This window comes from Gavialis gangeticus, unplaced genomic scaffold (assembly GCF_001723915.1).
Source record: "Gavialis gangeticus isolate Ggan-Ray unplaced genomic scaffold, GavGan_comp1, whole genome shotgun sequence".
NCBI lineage: Eukaryota > Metazoa > Chordata > Crocodylia > Gavialidae > Gavialis > Gavialis gangeticus.
The window spans coordinates 55,114,134-55,130,318 of record NW_017729031.1 but is presented as its reverse complement, the minus strand read 5'-3'; the positions used below and the strand labels follow the sequence as shown (position 1 = coordinate 55,130,318).

Sequence of the window (16,185 nt, the reverse complement as noted above, 5' to 3'; positions counted from 1 at the left end):
AAAAAAAAAAAAAAAAAAAAAATCACACTATAGCAGTGTCAAGCTACATTAATGTTTAACTGTTAAAAGCATATTTACCATGTTGTACTTGAATTACTTAGGACTGCCAGACTGCAAATAGTCTTAAGACAGTGGTTCTCAACCCTTTGAGATTCAAGGCATCCACAAAAAGTGTCAGTTCTTAACTTGTATTTCTGACTACAGAAAAACAACAGAAATTCTTCTCTTGCAAAGAAAGAACTCAGAAAGACTACAATAGGGTCAGAGTTTTTGACACTGAATTTCTATTTGAAATCTCTGGGTTTATCTTGCGAGTGTTGGCACACCTAACAGTACTAATCTTGCATGGTGCCCCATGGCACCCTTGAAAGGCTCTCATAGCACCCCAGTTTTTCAGAGCACCCTGGTTGAGAACTATTGTCTGGCAGCTGGCTACAGTTTTTATGTTGTACAGATGAATACAATGAGGCCTTCGCAATCATGTCCAGAAACTCAAGTTTTACCAGAACTCCCAATGCTACATGGCCAAGTGCTATGGATCTATAGTACTTAGCATTGGAGAGCGATTATAAATCACACCCTGATAATCTGAAGTCCCTTGTCAAAGCTCTTAAATGTCTCATTACATTAGCAGCTCTTAGAGATACCTTAACAGAGTATCATCTTACACTTCAAAAGGCTCATAAATGTAGAGGAGGATGTGAATGACCAAGAATGGGCTGTATTTTACACAGTCCATAAATGATTTGCTTTCTACTCATATTTTATATTATCCTACCAGATTTGGATAGTGAGTATTTAAGAAGTCTCAAGAGTTTTATCACATGTGCTTAATCCTACCTAAATAACTGTTAGCTGGAACAGGAACAAGACTCTCATCTCGGGAGGCCTCATCACCAACTTCATAAGGCCCATCATCAAAGATACCCAGCTCATAAAATGTCTGGTTCTTTTGTTCTGCACGAACCACCCCTGAGGAAATGAAATGGTAAAATAAAAATGAATGAATGACAAGGAGGAAAATAAATAAGAGAAATGGTCCCTGGTTGACATTAGCAACAGTGCTGTCAAGATTGTTGTTTGAACTGCCAAATGCCTAACATGTTTTGTGAAGTTATTTTAAAAAGGAATGAATTTGTAAATTCTAGCTGCCTTTTAAAGTCTCGTGGTATTTTGTGTATCGAGGGAATCACAATGATGCCATGCAATGATCTAGAAAATATAGTACAGTAATAAAATTGTCAGCCAAACATGGAACAAACAGATTATGAACCCTCTTCATCCAGCATATAAAATGGCATTTTCCATTAAAGTCTTATGAGATGAATCTATAATACTGATCAGAAAATTCTTATCAAATCAGTATGAAATGCTAAATGATACACCTGGGAAACATTTTGTTTCAAAAATAGTTGTGTCAAGTTCAATAAAAATGGGTGCTTCCCTTCTGACAGGCATATTTAACAATTTGGAAAGTGCAAAAATGGTTTTCCTCAATTTGAAAAAATACTCTTAAAACTGATACACCACCACAGCAGTTCTCTGCAATTAAGGCAAAGCAATCTCTGAACGCAATATGCTGTTTCAGCATGGTCATATTTTCTTGACAGAAACAGATATGTGAAAGATTAAGTTTTCACAGAAGTATACCTTGTGCCCAAGCTTAACTCAAAAATTTTGCACAGTTCACATGAAAGACAGGTGTACGAAGCAACAATTTATAGCAGGGGTCAGAGATCACACATTCTACAGGAGGGGGAGGACAGCATCTTCAGCTGTTGGTGTAATGAACTGCAAAGAGAAATTACTAAGAAGAGAGGCAGGACTGGCATTAGAAGCTTTTCCACAAACACTGAACAAGACACATCTATTCATTTATTTTTCCAAGAGGTGCAGTATTTTCTGGGTATGGGCCAAGCCCTTAGTTTTTATTAAGTAGAACACTGAAGCCAGTGAAAATTTTACTTAAGTAAAGCCAGGATTTTCCCTTAAATACTTAAATTTTTGTTTGGCTTTCTTTTTTTCTTTTAATTGGCCTTTGGCCATTTTCTCATTACCTGCAGTATTGAGTTCAGGATAAATTAGTTTCTGCACAAGGGACTGATATCACAAACACAGAGGAACAAGTACACTGTGAGACCAAGTATGAAAAAGGCCTTAGTGTAGGTGTATGCATTTGAAAAACCATTGAAAAAACAGAAAATAATGTGCTGGCCCAATAGCTTTAAAAACAATGTATGCAACACTTTAAAATTTGCTCCGATGTGAACATCCATCCTTTAAAACAAGCACTGAATCCTACCATACAATTAGAATCAGTATATCTACTTCTGTTTTAACTTTAAACTTTTTAAAATTCTTCTAAGTTTGTAATGTACAAGTTTTGAGACAATTTAGCAGGTTATGAGAACAATTTACAAACCTTCAGGGTTGACACCAATGAGATATTTTCCTTAAAAACATCCTTTTTAACATCAAAGAAATTATTACTGGTGAAAAATCTAGCAAGGCAGGGAAGAAATAGGTTCATACCTTTCCAGTTATAAGTGCCTGGTGCACCAAATACAATATAATGATAGTCTCTGGTGAAAGTAGCAGCAACACCTTGCTGACATGAACCAAATTTCTCGTGGCCTCGCAATCGACCATCACAGAAACTCCACTCTCCACCATCCATATCATCCACAATCATGAGATTTTGGCTCAACACATAGCACCTTCCAATGATATCACGAGTTTCCTGAAGAGTGTTCACGTATTGTCTTTTCTCATAGCGGTGTGCACATGTCTGCAAAAAGAACCAGGATATAATGGATAAGCAAAACATACTATATCTTCTGTATGTCTTCTTGAAAATGGTCATTAAAAGTCAAATAATAAGCTATGTTCTCTCTTAGCCAAGGGGCTTGGGTACCTGTCCCCTGTAGCAGGGTCCATCAATCTAAACTTAGGAAGAATAGGCTCCCTATATGATATACAGGAAGGCTCGGGCACCAAGAAACAAGCTCTGGCCTCTCCACTTAGCAAAACACAATAAAAGTTTTCTTTGGATAGAGAAAAAGAGAAGCAGAGCTTGTGATTGTAGTCTCATGATCAGGACATTTTCCAAGGAGCATGAGGCCTGAATCCTAGTGCCTACTCAAATGACTGCTTATCATTTTATAACCAAAGGCCATTTAATATAAGATACATAAGCAGTCACTAGGCAAGTCCTCTAAACACTGACCTATTGCATAAAAAAAAAAATGCAACACACCTGGCATCATATCTAAGAGATGGGTCTACTGAGATGACACACACTGATGACAATCTTGTTTATGGATCTCAGCAGGGCTTAGGCATGAGGCAGGTACTGAGTGACTCGGTACTATAAAGACTAAGATGCTAAAGCCTTAATTTTTCATGGTATGATTCATATGTCAACCAATTTGGAGGAAGCAAAATCCAGGAGGCAACTCCACATGCTCCACATTGTCCAGATCCACAATTTGTCTACACCATTACCAGTTCCAGCTAGGATGACCACCTTCTTGAGGCACTGCAAGCCAGCGGATTAGGCTTCCCAAACCAGAAGAAGCAGAACTGCACTCCTGTGGTACCAGGCAGTCTTGTGCTATGTACACTGAGATCCTATGGCTACTTCCTGAACTGGGATCAGTGGAGTAACATTTGTTTAGCAATGAAACAAGACTAATTAACTATCTTGCACTGTAGAAACCTACAAAGAGTGAGGATCAGAGTTTCCCAATTCAGACCAAAGGTGCCATTTCAGGGACTTTTTGGGACACTGGAACAGTGCCTTGAAAACTCAGGACTGTCCCAGAAAACACAGGATGACTGCCTGTTCCAGCTCCCATGAACTTCAGGCACCTCCTGAGCCAGGCAGAGCTCAGCAGAACTTTTGAAGATCACAGTTCTGTAATTCAGCATCTGTGGAGTTGGGCACAACTTAAGTGCCTACATCTGCTGAGAATCTAGTCCACCTGCTTGTGCTGTGCAGAACAGTGGGGTCATATCTTGTAACATCTGCATGTTGGGCAGGAATGAAAAGCATACCACCTACCATACAGGCTGCACCACCACTCATACAGTTACTGGAAACTCTGCATATGGCAGATCTCACATGTACATTTGCCATATTTCACTGGGATCTGTGGGAAGGGAATTGCTCTTCCCACACATTTTGCTCAGCAGACAGCTATTGTCTCCCTGCTCATGGCCATGTGAAGTTGACCCTCTACTCAGGTTCTGAGGCATATCAGAACAAGTAATTACCTATTCTGGGAGTACTAACTCACTCCTGTATTTCCTTAAATAGCTTGCTGCCAATTTTGGAGGCAGTGAGGCTGGAAGAGTTCCCATGCAAGAGCACAGCCACAGTTCTCAGCACATACTTGTACCCAACATGTAGCTGGCACCACACTACTTTACAAAGTATATTTAGTAACAAGGACAATTATTTAGCTACAGAGATTTATGGTGTCATTCAGTGATAACTTATGAAACAACTACTCCGCATCATATAAAATAAAAAATGGTATAGCCTCATATCATGACTAGCATCGTTAATACAAGGTCTTATTACAAAGTTAATTCACTCCCCAACTCTAGCTCAAAAGCCAGTAAAATGTCCAGGGACATCTACTGCTTTGTAATCATAATAAAAACTCATACTGTCTCTCAGACGGAGACGTAGACTAATACACAATAAATCCAAGAAAATGTGACCACTCTTGCAGCATAGGCAAGAAAGTGTGATGGTTAGAACTCTTCTGGGTTAAAAAAAGGTGAAGAACAATCTTATGCTTCCATATTAAAATTAAATCTTAAAAAGTTTCCTAATAATGCCAACTTAAAACTCAGTTTCCTAGAAAAATATTCCAAACCTCTTCTGTTCTAAGTTGTCATGATAGTGAAAAAAAATTTCAGATAATCTAAAATCCTCTGCTTCTCTAGGGACAAATTAAATTCCTTTGATTTAGAAGACAGCAACAAAATCTACAACGTGCTCTGAAAGGTTTACACCCCTCCACGTAACTTTCTTACATGCCTTATAAGCCTGAAGAGATGTTTAAGAATATCCCAGACTTACCACCACCTTCCCTCCTGGTCCCTGGCTTCGGACAGTTACACCCATCCACTGGTCTTCTTTACTTTCCTTCTCTGGGTCAGCTGTGGATCACCACAAAACAGTTCCACATATTACAATTAAAAACAATACAACGAACATTTTTTGCAACATTTTCAGCAGTTTTACATAGTACCTTAAATAGTCTTTAGGTGGCACTGTTTATACATGCAGTCACTGAAAGTCTTAATTGGCAATCAACATTAGTTTTATCACAGATTTTTGTTGCTTTAATGCAGCTTTAGTAATTAAACCAAGATTTATGCATCTTCAAAAAACAGGCAAGAGCAACTGTAAATATATTTAAAGTTTCTAAAAAGTAACTTTTCCCTTTTTTCTTTTTTTTTTTTTTTTTTTAAATGAACAAAAGATCACATCCAGTTATAAAGACTCTCATGACCTGCGGTTTGATAAGCCAGCACTGTCCAACTGGCAGCCCACAGGCTGCATGGTCAAGTAACAATCCCAGGACTCTTGCTCAGCCACAACTGTCCTTATCAGCTCATTTGTAACAGGAGCTCTATGCACCCCTTCTGCCTCCAGCTTCCCCAGGCCACTTAGAAATTGGACAGCCCTGTGGCCCCATGCAGTTGCTTCAGTTTAAAACAAAAATAGGAGAGAGCTTACTTTTCTCATCAAACATGACCCGTGTGCAATACGTCTCTGATACAATGTCACACCTATATAATCCTCCAGTTCTGTTAGCTTGCTGGGCTGGGAAAGCTTTCTCCCGAGGTGCTCCAACCAGCAACCTGTTGACAAAGAAATATAGTTAATGGACTTCCATGGATAACCTGAGAAAAGGAACCAAGGGTAGAAGAGCAAAAGGACTGGGCAAACAGGCAGAGGAGATGGGAAGGGAGGGCAGGGACTGAAGTAGTCCTTCACGTAATTGTGAGAGTGATCAGTGCGTGGACATGCAGGACCGCAGGTGCACAGTGCGGTCTGTGTTAATGGGACTAAGAATAAGGCAAGTGTAAAAGTGTGTTTTTGGCAGGTCACAAGATGGGCTGTTAGAGAGAGAGTGTGTGAGCATGAGCATGTCACACAGACTACCTCTAACAATGGATACAGATATATAGTTTTGGTTGATTGCTTTACAGATTCCCCCTCAACCTTCTCAAGCATTAAAAAAATATTAGGTAACAGCTACTTGTACTTCTGCTGCTCTGCACATACCAGCCACTAGCAATCAAGCTGCTTCAGAATAGACCTGAGCATCCCCTGGACAGGCAATGTGAAACAATGGAGTTGGGCAACCACTCAGCACCAGTCTACAGCAGCTATATTCCCTACTTCCTCAACAGTGTATTTAGGCTGTGTAGGCTCACAAACAAAGCAGTCTCAAACCATTTTACATAAATGATTGCTGAACAGTGTCATATAATCTTACTAGATTATGAACAGACTCTAGTAAAACAGGTTTAGATTAGACAGATGTTGGTACATTCTAGAATGCATTTTCCAGCAGTGCCAAAAGACGTCATAACAAGTGGTGGAATTAATCCAAACTAAAGCACTACAAGCCTGCCCTATAAAGCACACCAGACTGAGCTAACCAAACACTGTTTGGGGTACTGCAGACTGGTCATTAGAAAGAGGCTGAGGATTATTCAAACAGACTAGATATTTTCCATTCCTAATAAATGCTCAATTAATTTTTTGTTCAATAAATCAAGCACAACATATAAAGAGCAGGTCAGACATAACGCTGCATAAATAACCATAGTGAGAAGAAGTATGCTACTGAATAGGTCATATGCAGTGAGGGGAATTTCATCTTAACTGAGGCAACCCACATAAATTAGACTGTATATTCCTGTGACGAACATTGCAGAACATTTGAGAGCATCATTATGGGCTTATTTTTACCTCAAGTCACCATATACTCCTACTTATTCATTTTATTAATAATTTTTTTAATGTATGAAAACATACTAGTTTTTTCCTGCAGCCATGCACATTCTGGAATCTAATTTGATGGTGATCAAAACCACTTCCTCACAAAGAACCAGAATAAAAGTTGGGAGGGGTTGTTAAAAAAACAAAAACAAAAACAAAAACAACCCACAAATGTTCTCATCTCAATGTCTTTCCTGCCAATATAAACAAAGAGCTTATTGTGAAAGAGACTGGAGAATGAGCTCTTAATTTTTTCTGATGGTAAAAGTTGACTTGCCTTTTATTAAAATTTCTTCTCCAAGGCATAAAGCTGTGGCTAAACCATTCAAACCCAAATGCCTTAAGTTAAGATCTTAAAATGTGGCCTGATTTCCAAAGCTCATGAGTCAATGGGAGCTAGACACCAGTATTTGCCACAGAGATTCAAACAGACAGGCTTCTATTTTACGTGCAGCTACTGGATTATCATGTCATAAAACCATAAAATATGCTTATGTCAACCATCCTGTATATTAGCCTCTCTCCTGGAAATTTAGCTTTGTGCAATTTCCATGATACATACATAAGACCCAAAAGGAACCTCACATGAGAGAAAACTACAGATTAGCAGAGGGTTGCAGAAGCAGGCATACAATATTGTATTAGTCTAGATTTCAAGGTCTAGCCTAACCTATAAAGTTTTATTGGCACAGCTATGTCAGAGATGCAAAAAGACGCCAGAAAAAGTAGACGCAGCCCAGATAAAAGGAGTGGGTTTTGTGTGTGTTTGTTTTAAGCTTTGCATATGCTATTCAAGGAGGCAGTGGAGCAAAGCCAGCACAGAAAACCCATTCTGTCTGTATATGCCATGTCTTCACCAATGGAGCTCTGCTGGCAAACAGCTATGAGTGTAGCTGAGTGCACAGCTCTAGGACAGTGGCTCCATAGTGCAGAAAAGCCCCTGTGTTCATTAGCTTAATTATGCATTGTACTACTGCTAACTAGGGCTGTGCAAAGCTTCAGTTGCTGATTCCACTGGGGGGAGACCAATAAAACAAGTCAGGAGACCAATAAAAAGGTCCAAATTGATTCAAAGCTCTCTAAATTGATTTGGAAAAGATTCAGAGAGCTTTAGAGAGATTCGGGCAGTCCCCACTCACCCCCGCAGGGAGCTGGACCTGGACTCCATGCCAGTAAGTAGGGGGCAGCGGCTGAATCTCTGAATCAGATTCAGCCAAATCAATTCAGGGCAATGATTCTAAATCACTGAATTGAGTCACCAAATTGGCCAAATCCATATCAAATACTAGCCGCTTCACACAGACCTACTGCTGACCTTTCTCCCAGCCAAGTAACAAAACTATTAAATGAACTTCTAATAACAGGAGGCTAACTAGGTTGTCATTGGTGAAAATTGAGGTCTTTAAGGATTGTGAGGTCAGTGGACATACAATTTGCTTTATGTTAAAAATACCTGAAAGGCTGCCTCATTATGTGAACTAATATCTACTGCTCTCCCTTAATTCTAATCAGACAGTAATTAAGATCCTGAGCTTTCCAAATTAAGACTAGTTGAGGGAATTAATACTTCATGCCACTAGCAGAAGCTACATTTAAATCTAATTCTAACCATTCCTGTTCTGAGCTGGGTGCCTTTGGTCATGACCAAGGCAGGGCCCCTTCCAATCTTAAATCAGTGATGAGCAGTCAGCTTCCTAGGAATGGGTTTGCTCCAACACAGACACAGCATACATTTTAATGCAGTAGCCCGGAAGAAACAAGGCTTTAACTCCAAGCCTTCATGAAAGAAGTTTAACTAAGCATCACAACCAAGATATAGTTACAGCTCAAAACAGGCCTGTGATTTTGGTGCTAAAGTCCCAAGTTCAGCCTCTGCTGCCCACTGCAATATTTGTAGTTGCTTGCAGCCACAGCTCATTAAGACTCACCACCACACTGAAATTTGTTCTATACAGCCACAATCAGAGACAAACATTTGTTGTCTGTAAAGTGTATAGAGTGCTATATCACTCACTGAATATGTGGAATGGCAAAACTCCAGCTGACTGTTCAGGAACACAGAGCGGCCCATGGACCATACATTTTAAAAAGTATGTGCTTATACAAGGGGAAAAAATAGCTTTTCAGACCTTATTTGATGATTCAGGTATGTCCACGTCTGCTACTAGTTAATGAACATCATTCATTCAAGTCTGATGAACAGATGAAGGGAAGTAACCTAGTTCATAAAATCTAGTCCAAAATTGTTCTAAAAACATACACACCAGCAACAGCTTTCCATTAACAGCAAATATGAAATATTAACAGGGAATTTATTTAGTCCTATATTCTTATTTGCTTTCTACAGTAATGCCTCAGAAATTTGACAAGTGACTGTGATGGATCTGGATTATATGCTTTCAGAATCCTTACCAAACTAATGGAAACAGTGGCAATGCAATAAGAAATGGTAGCAGTATCAACTTAAAATAGGATTAATTTTCCTCCAGTTTTACCCATTTAAATACACTGATCATTTGTACACAAAAAGCTGCAGTTTAAAAGAAATTATTGAACTAAAAGAGATGCTTCTGAAAAGCTTTTTGGTTTATCTTGCTTCCCACCACCTTATAATTTCATCAACCTTCACTGCTAGTTTATACTTTCATCCTGAGCATGGCCTGGCACTTTCCAAGAGACTATATAAAAAGCTGTCAAAATATTTCTGATCAGAGAAATAAATTTCAGTGATTCAGCATAGTATATTTTGTCCAAAACATTAAATTGGGCAAAAGGAAATTAAAAAGGAAAAAATCCAGTTAGCATAACTGGAAAGAACATCCTGTTCTTAAAAAGCAACACCTTTTAGTTAATTTAGTATTGATTTACAATATTATACAGGCCAAAAATGATAATCAAGACAGAAGGTAACACTTCACTGCATCTCACTGTGCACTCAGTCTTAAGGTTCATTGCCTTCAGAAACTTTGCCAAAGCATTTAAATATCCAAAGAAATCAGACAGCCCTTGAATACAGGTAAGAAAATATGGTGAGTATAACTGTAAATGCTACCTGTCTTAATCTTGAAGATTTTACCCCACAAGCCCAGAAGGCATCCTATATTTGCCATGCTTTCACTAGAAGTGACTGGAGCACATTAATCACGTCAGCCTTCTGACCGCTGCACAGACTGGAACAGGAATCACTTAAAGTGTTTCCTGGGTAACAAGCCATTAGCCATGTCCATAAATAAGTTAAATAAAGCTGTCAGTAGTGTAAACACTTTTCAGTTCTGCTTTCATCAAGCCTAAACATCCCGTTTCATGTCGTTATTGTGGGATAACACTGCTGCCACTGTAGATATTATGCTTTCTTCTCCTTTTCAAAAAACAAAAAAACTGCAGCATAATCCCAAAGCGATTAACTAGGAAAATGGTTAAACAAAGTACCCTAATGCAGGGGTGCTTAGGTCTCAGTCCGTGGCACTGTGTCATCCAGCCCATGGGGCTCCCCACAGATCTGGAAATTTAATAGTGGGGGAGCAGTGGTATCACTCTCCTGCTGCCAGATGTTCAGACCCATGGGGAGTCCCAGGCCCTGCAGGCTGGATTAGGGGCCTGATTCCAGACTGCAGGGCTCAGCAGGGACAGTGCCAGGCCTCAAAGCCCAACCCAGTGTACAGGGGCCACACCAGACCCCAAGGCCCAATTCTGGTTTGAGGGAGACAGGAGGGGGCAGTACCAGGCCCCTGGGGCCCAATTCCTGCAAGCAGGGCAGTGGGGGAGGTGCCAGGCCCCAGGTCCTGATTCTACTGTGCAGGGCTTAATCCAGCCTGTGGATCAGCCCTGGGCCACTCAGCTGACCTGTGGGGTCAAAAGGTTGAACGCCACTGCTCTTCATGGCTAACATTTTTTTTATTTGAGCAGAGACATCAGCTCCTGCACCCTCTCACCAGTGCTTCCACTGCTTGGCTCTCAAATGGCTTGTTTCCATTGACCGTGATGAAGGGGTACGCCACAGAATTTAATGTGAACACGTCTGTTACACAAACACATCCCCATTTTCACTGATCACAGCTCTTAGTTTTGTTTCAAATTAGATTTTTAGCTTTCCTAGACAGAAATCTTTTCTAGCATTGCACATTGTTCCTGTTTGGGATGTTTCAGCAAGAACGGGTCTTTTTACCCTAAGGGCTGGTCCACCTTAGCTTGATTTGTCTGCTACTGCTTCCAGCTCAGGCAACCCATCATTCTGGCTCATGCTTTTAGTACTGATGCTCCCAAGCTCAAACCTCCTTCTCAGCCAAAACCGACCTTTGCAACAACAGCAATACTACAAAGGCGGCATTTATGAACAATTCAACAAAGAAAAGGCCCTTGCAGTTGCAACAGCTCATAAGTAGGAAAATGTCACAGTTCACATAAGTGGGAAATGTTCTATATAGTGGCCCGTTCTCTTCTCAGAAAAGCTGATGAGGGTTAGTTGTTGACTTCAATGTGAATGGGATTTGGCAGGTTGGAAGACAATAGGGCCTAAAATAAACCATCATTAAATTCTCCAGTTAAGAATTATCCCCTTATAAAGGTCTTGACAGGTTTTATTTGGCTTAAAAACACACAGCATTCATCCATGACTAAACTGGTCTGTACAACAAAAAAAGTTGCCCTGTTGCAGCAGCCACATCTGCTGCATGAACGGAGTCATCACCTCAAGATAATGAAAACAATGCACCAAAATGTGTTTCACAGGGTAAAAACCCTTGATGTATTAGCGTAACTCCTGTGAACATAAACAGAGGTTATATGGCATATCACCTAGAAATTAAGCTTTGCCAGATCCCTCAAAAAATCTAGCTGGTAATTATGTGGCTGCAGAACCAATTTTTTTTTTTGTGTGTTCTGTCCAGTTTGTAGGTTACTGATAGCTCTATCAATATGCAACTCCAGATGCGTCTTTTCAAATTAACAACAAAATTGCTGCCCAGATAGACAATTAATCTCCCTTCCTGAATCCCTGGTGTTTAAAGGATTAACAATTTCATTTCACTAGATCAGCTCTTAAAAAAAGAGCAGATTATACCATGGGGGATGGTAAAAGAAATGAGAAGCAATAGAAGGGGCAGGGCAAGTACTACAAAACCAAGCTATGAAGGGCAAACTAATGACTGTTTTGGTATTCCATGCCCAAAGATGGCATATGGAAAACAAGTGCTTATCCTTCACATACATCAAAAGAGTCTATTTCACACGGATCCTAATACCTTTTGACAGATCATTACCTTAATAGATGGAAATGAGACCTGCTAACCTAACTGAAGCATATTTTATACTTAAAGAGATAAAGTGCTTTTGCACAAAACCATTTTTGGGCATATAACAATCATCTATTGTTACAGAAGCTCTACTTAAAATAAAATTTCCATTACTTATGTATAGTACTCTGACTTTGGAGTAGGATAACCAGTGCTGCAGCACCCCCCCTGCTGCAAGTCTCTCCCCCTCACTGGGGTGGGCAGACCATGACACAGGAGCAGCAGCTGGAGCTTTTTCTCTGTCCCCAAATCAGGTAAGAATTTCTTCTACCCCCTTCCTCTCAGCACCTTCCTATTTCTTCCTCTCCATGCTCAGCAATACCTCCCCTCCCATTCTCCTCCTGCCCTCTCTACTTACACCTCTGGGCACAGAAAGGGGAGACCTGTTCTCTACCAGGGTCCTAGCTGCTCCTGCCCCATTCCAGTTGGTACTGCAGGGAGCAGCTGCATGAGAAGGTGGGCTCAGCCAGGGACCGTGGTGTTTGCAAGCAGGTTCTACCTCCCTGCACCTGCGTCCAGGCTGGCAAGGGACACCCAGGTGGACCAGGCAGGGAGATCAGGCAGAGGGGGAACCTGCCCAGTTACCACTGCTACTGTCCCCAGGTGTGCCCAGCTCTGCACACAGCTCCTCCTCACAGCCTCAACTAGTGTAGGGCAGGAGCAGATCTGGGTTTCCCCAGTCAGCCAGGGACTGTGGCAGCAGCAGACAGGTCTCCCTTTCCTATGCCCAGAGACCTAACTAGGAAGGGGGAGGAATGTGGGGGAAGGAGGAGAAAGGAAGTGGCAAAGGGCAGGGAGGTAGGAATTCTTACCCGCTTTGGAGACTTAAAATCCCCAACTGCTGTTCTCATGATGTGATCACAGTTCCACAGGGGGTTCGGGCATCCAAGGCTGCAGGGAAGTGGAGCTGCCAAGCTACACTGTGGAGACTAGGCTGCGACTGTACCACCACACCCCACTCTGGATTTGTCCCTGGATACGTCTACAAAAGCTGCAGTCATACCACTGACTGCAGTACAGATATATTCTGTGTGTATTGCTGCTCACCAGCAAGCTGGCCCTTTCTGTGTCTTTACCTTTATCAATTTAGAGAAACAAAAAGCCATACCATTTCCCTACTTTATGAAGCTTTACAGGGATTAATAACAAATTATGACGTTGTTTGATATCTTCAGATCACTGATGCTATACCAGACCTAAACTGCCTACTTGCAAAGTAAGGGTGAGCAAGGCAATCTTATTGAAATCTACTGCACAGTATTACTACTATTACTGTACTTATTAAAGAGAAGCTAATGGATTAAGTCTGTCCTGCTACTGAAGGCCATTTTTTCAATGAAAATTATTTCACAAGGTTCATGTTTCATATGTATCAGAAACACATAGGTAAACTCATTATCATTAACTAGAACATCCTGAGAAGTCTGAACACTTCTTTTTGCATCAGCTTTTTTCAGTACTCTAAGATAGGCACCTCTTTTTGATGCTTCAAAATAAAAGTGAAATACCTAAGCCACATTATTTACCTAGTTTTCTGAAATATGTGCCTAGAACAGTGGTAGCTAGAATATGGAAATGGATTGGCTGGATTCCCCTCCTGCTCCCCCTCAGTTATAATGGGTACATACTATTCATTATAACAAAATCCAGGAGCTTTAAATACATCTTAGGATGAATATCTTCTTTCACAGAACTAATAGAATTAGCTTAAGACTATAATCAAAATGGTAAACCATTAAGGATGTGAGAAACAAAGTAAGTAGACAGATGGCATGTCTACACGAGACACTTGCTGCAAGTAGACTAAGTAGCTGTGCAGTATTGTAAATATCTAGGCATCTATACATATGCCCCATTACTAAACCAAAATAGTAAACTAATTTACTCCACAGCAGGACAATACTTGTATTTACAAGTACTATCCCGCTACAGAGTAAAAAAACTCCACAGCAGTGCAGATGCTCAAGGGGCTGGCTGAGACATGAGGGTGCTTCAGTGTAGAGGGATGCTTGCCAGCTAGCCACACACTGAAGCACCCTCATGCCCTAGCCAGCCCCTCCACACCACACTGAGCGGGGCGATGGAGCAGCCACAGGCTGTCAGACTGGTCCCCAGGGCTCCTTGCCAGCCAGGGGTGCTCTGCCCTGGGTCAGATAATGTGGGGCCCCTACAGGACACATTTGGCAATCCAGCGATTGCAGCAGAGGAAAAAGCTGATCTCTTCAACGAGTTCTTTGCCTCCACATTTCTGAGCAGGGACTAGGACAACTCCCCCACTAGGAGTACAGACAGGCAGAAGGGGACATGATGCCATGCCTAGGGTCAGGGACGATCTAGTTAGGGAACTTTTGGAGGGGCTGGACATGTTTAAATCAGCAGGTCTGGATGCTCTTCATCCAAGGGTACTGAGGGAAGTGGCGGAGGTCATAGCAGGGCCCCTGGCACAGCTGTAAGAGCGCTCATGGTGCTCTGGCCAGGTCCCAAAGGACTGGAAAAGAGCCAATGTGGTCCCCATTTACAAGAAGGGGAGAAAGGAGGACCCATGTAACTATAGGCCAATTAGTCTCACCTCAATCTTTGGGAAGACCTTTGAGAAAATTATCAAGGAGCACATCTGTGGGGACCCAGCATGGGAGGTAATGCTCAGGGTCAAACAACACAAGATCACTGCACACAGATCCTGCCTGACTAACCTCGTTTTCTTTTATGACCAGGTCATCAAGTCCTTGGACACAGGCATTGAGGTGGATGTCATCTACCTGAACTACAAAAAGGCCTTTGATACCGTTTCAAACCCCATTCTCATAAAAGAACTAGGTGACTGAGGCATTGATACCTACACAGTCAGATGGGTAGCAAATTGGCTTGATGGTTGCACCCAGAAAGTGGTGGTGGACGTGTCGTTTTCAACCCGGAGAGATGTGGGCAGTGGAGTTCCCCAGGGCTCAGTCCTCGGGCCTGTGCTATTCAACATCTTTCTCGGTGACTTCAAGGTGGGTGTGGAAAGTATGCTGTCCAAATTCACTGATGACACAAAGATGTAGGGAGAAGTGGGCACACTGGAGAGGAGAGACAGAATCCAACTAGATCCAGGCAGGTTACAGAGGTTGGCGGATGAGAATAGAGTGGAATTCAACGCAGAGAAGTGCAAGGTGCTGCAGCTAGGGAGAAGGAACCAGCAACACACGTATAGACTAGGGAACACCCTTCTTGTTAACACGGTGGCAAAAAGGCATCTTAGAGTCATTGATGACTCCAGGATGAACATGAGCCACCAATGCGAGGAAGCAGTCAGTAAGGCTAACCTCCCCCCATTGTGCATCTACAGATGCATCACAAGCAGGTCCAGGGAGGTGATCCTTCCCCTCTATGCGGCACTGGTCAGGCCGCAGTTGGAGTATTGCGTCCAGTTCTGGGCGCCGCACTTCAAGAAGGATGTGGCCAAACGTGAGAGGGTCTAGAGAAGGGCCACTCACATAGTGAGGTGGCAGCAGGCCAGGTCCTACAAAGATTGACTGAAGGGCCTGAATCTATTCAGCCTCCACAAGAGAAGACTGAGAGGGGATCTCATGGCCATCTATAAACTCACCAGAGGGGGACCAGCAGAAAATAGGTGAGGCTCTGTTCCCCCGGGCACCACCTGGGATAACAAGGAATAACGGCCACAGATTGATTGAGAGTAGGTTCAGGCTTGATATCAGGAGGCATTACTTTATGGTCAGGGCTACCAGGCTCTGGAATGGGCTCCCAAGGGAGGTAGTGCTCTCCCCTACCTTGGGGGTCTTCAAGAGGAGATTGGATAGATATCTGGATGGGGCATTATGATCCCAGTACTTGTTCCTGTCGGGGGGGGGGGGGGGGGGG

At 42.0% G+C, this 16,185-nt stretch overlaps 1 protein-coding gene across 1 annotated transcript in view; it reads right to left on the bottom strand.

The window, feature by feature from the left end:
* ITGA6 (integrin subunit alpha 6) overlaps positions 1-16,185 on the bottom strand; it is a 61,624-nt gene that overhangs the window by 32,583 nt on the left and 12,856 nt on the right. The window contains exons 2-5 of the mRNA XM_019522928.1: positions 5,756-5,886; positions 5,093-5,172; positions 2,533-2,788; positions 841-972 (exon numbers count right to left, since the gene is read on the bottom strand). Coding sequence (XP_019378473.1) covers positions 841-972; positions 2,533-2,788; positions 5,093-5,172; positions 5,756-5,771 — 484 coding nt within the window. The 5' untranslated portion in view covers positions 5,772-5,886. The remainder of the gene's footprint in view (positions 1-840; positions 973-2,532; positions 2,789-5,092; positions 5,173-5,755; positions 5,887-16,185) is intronic.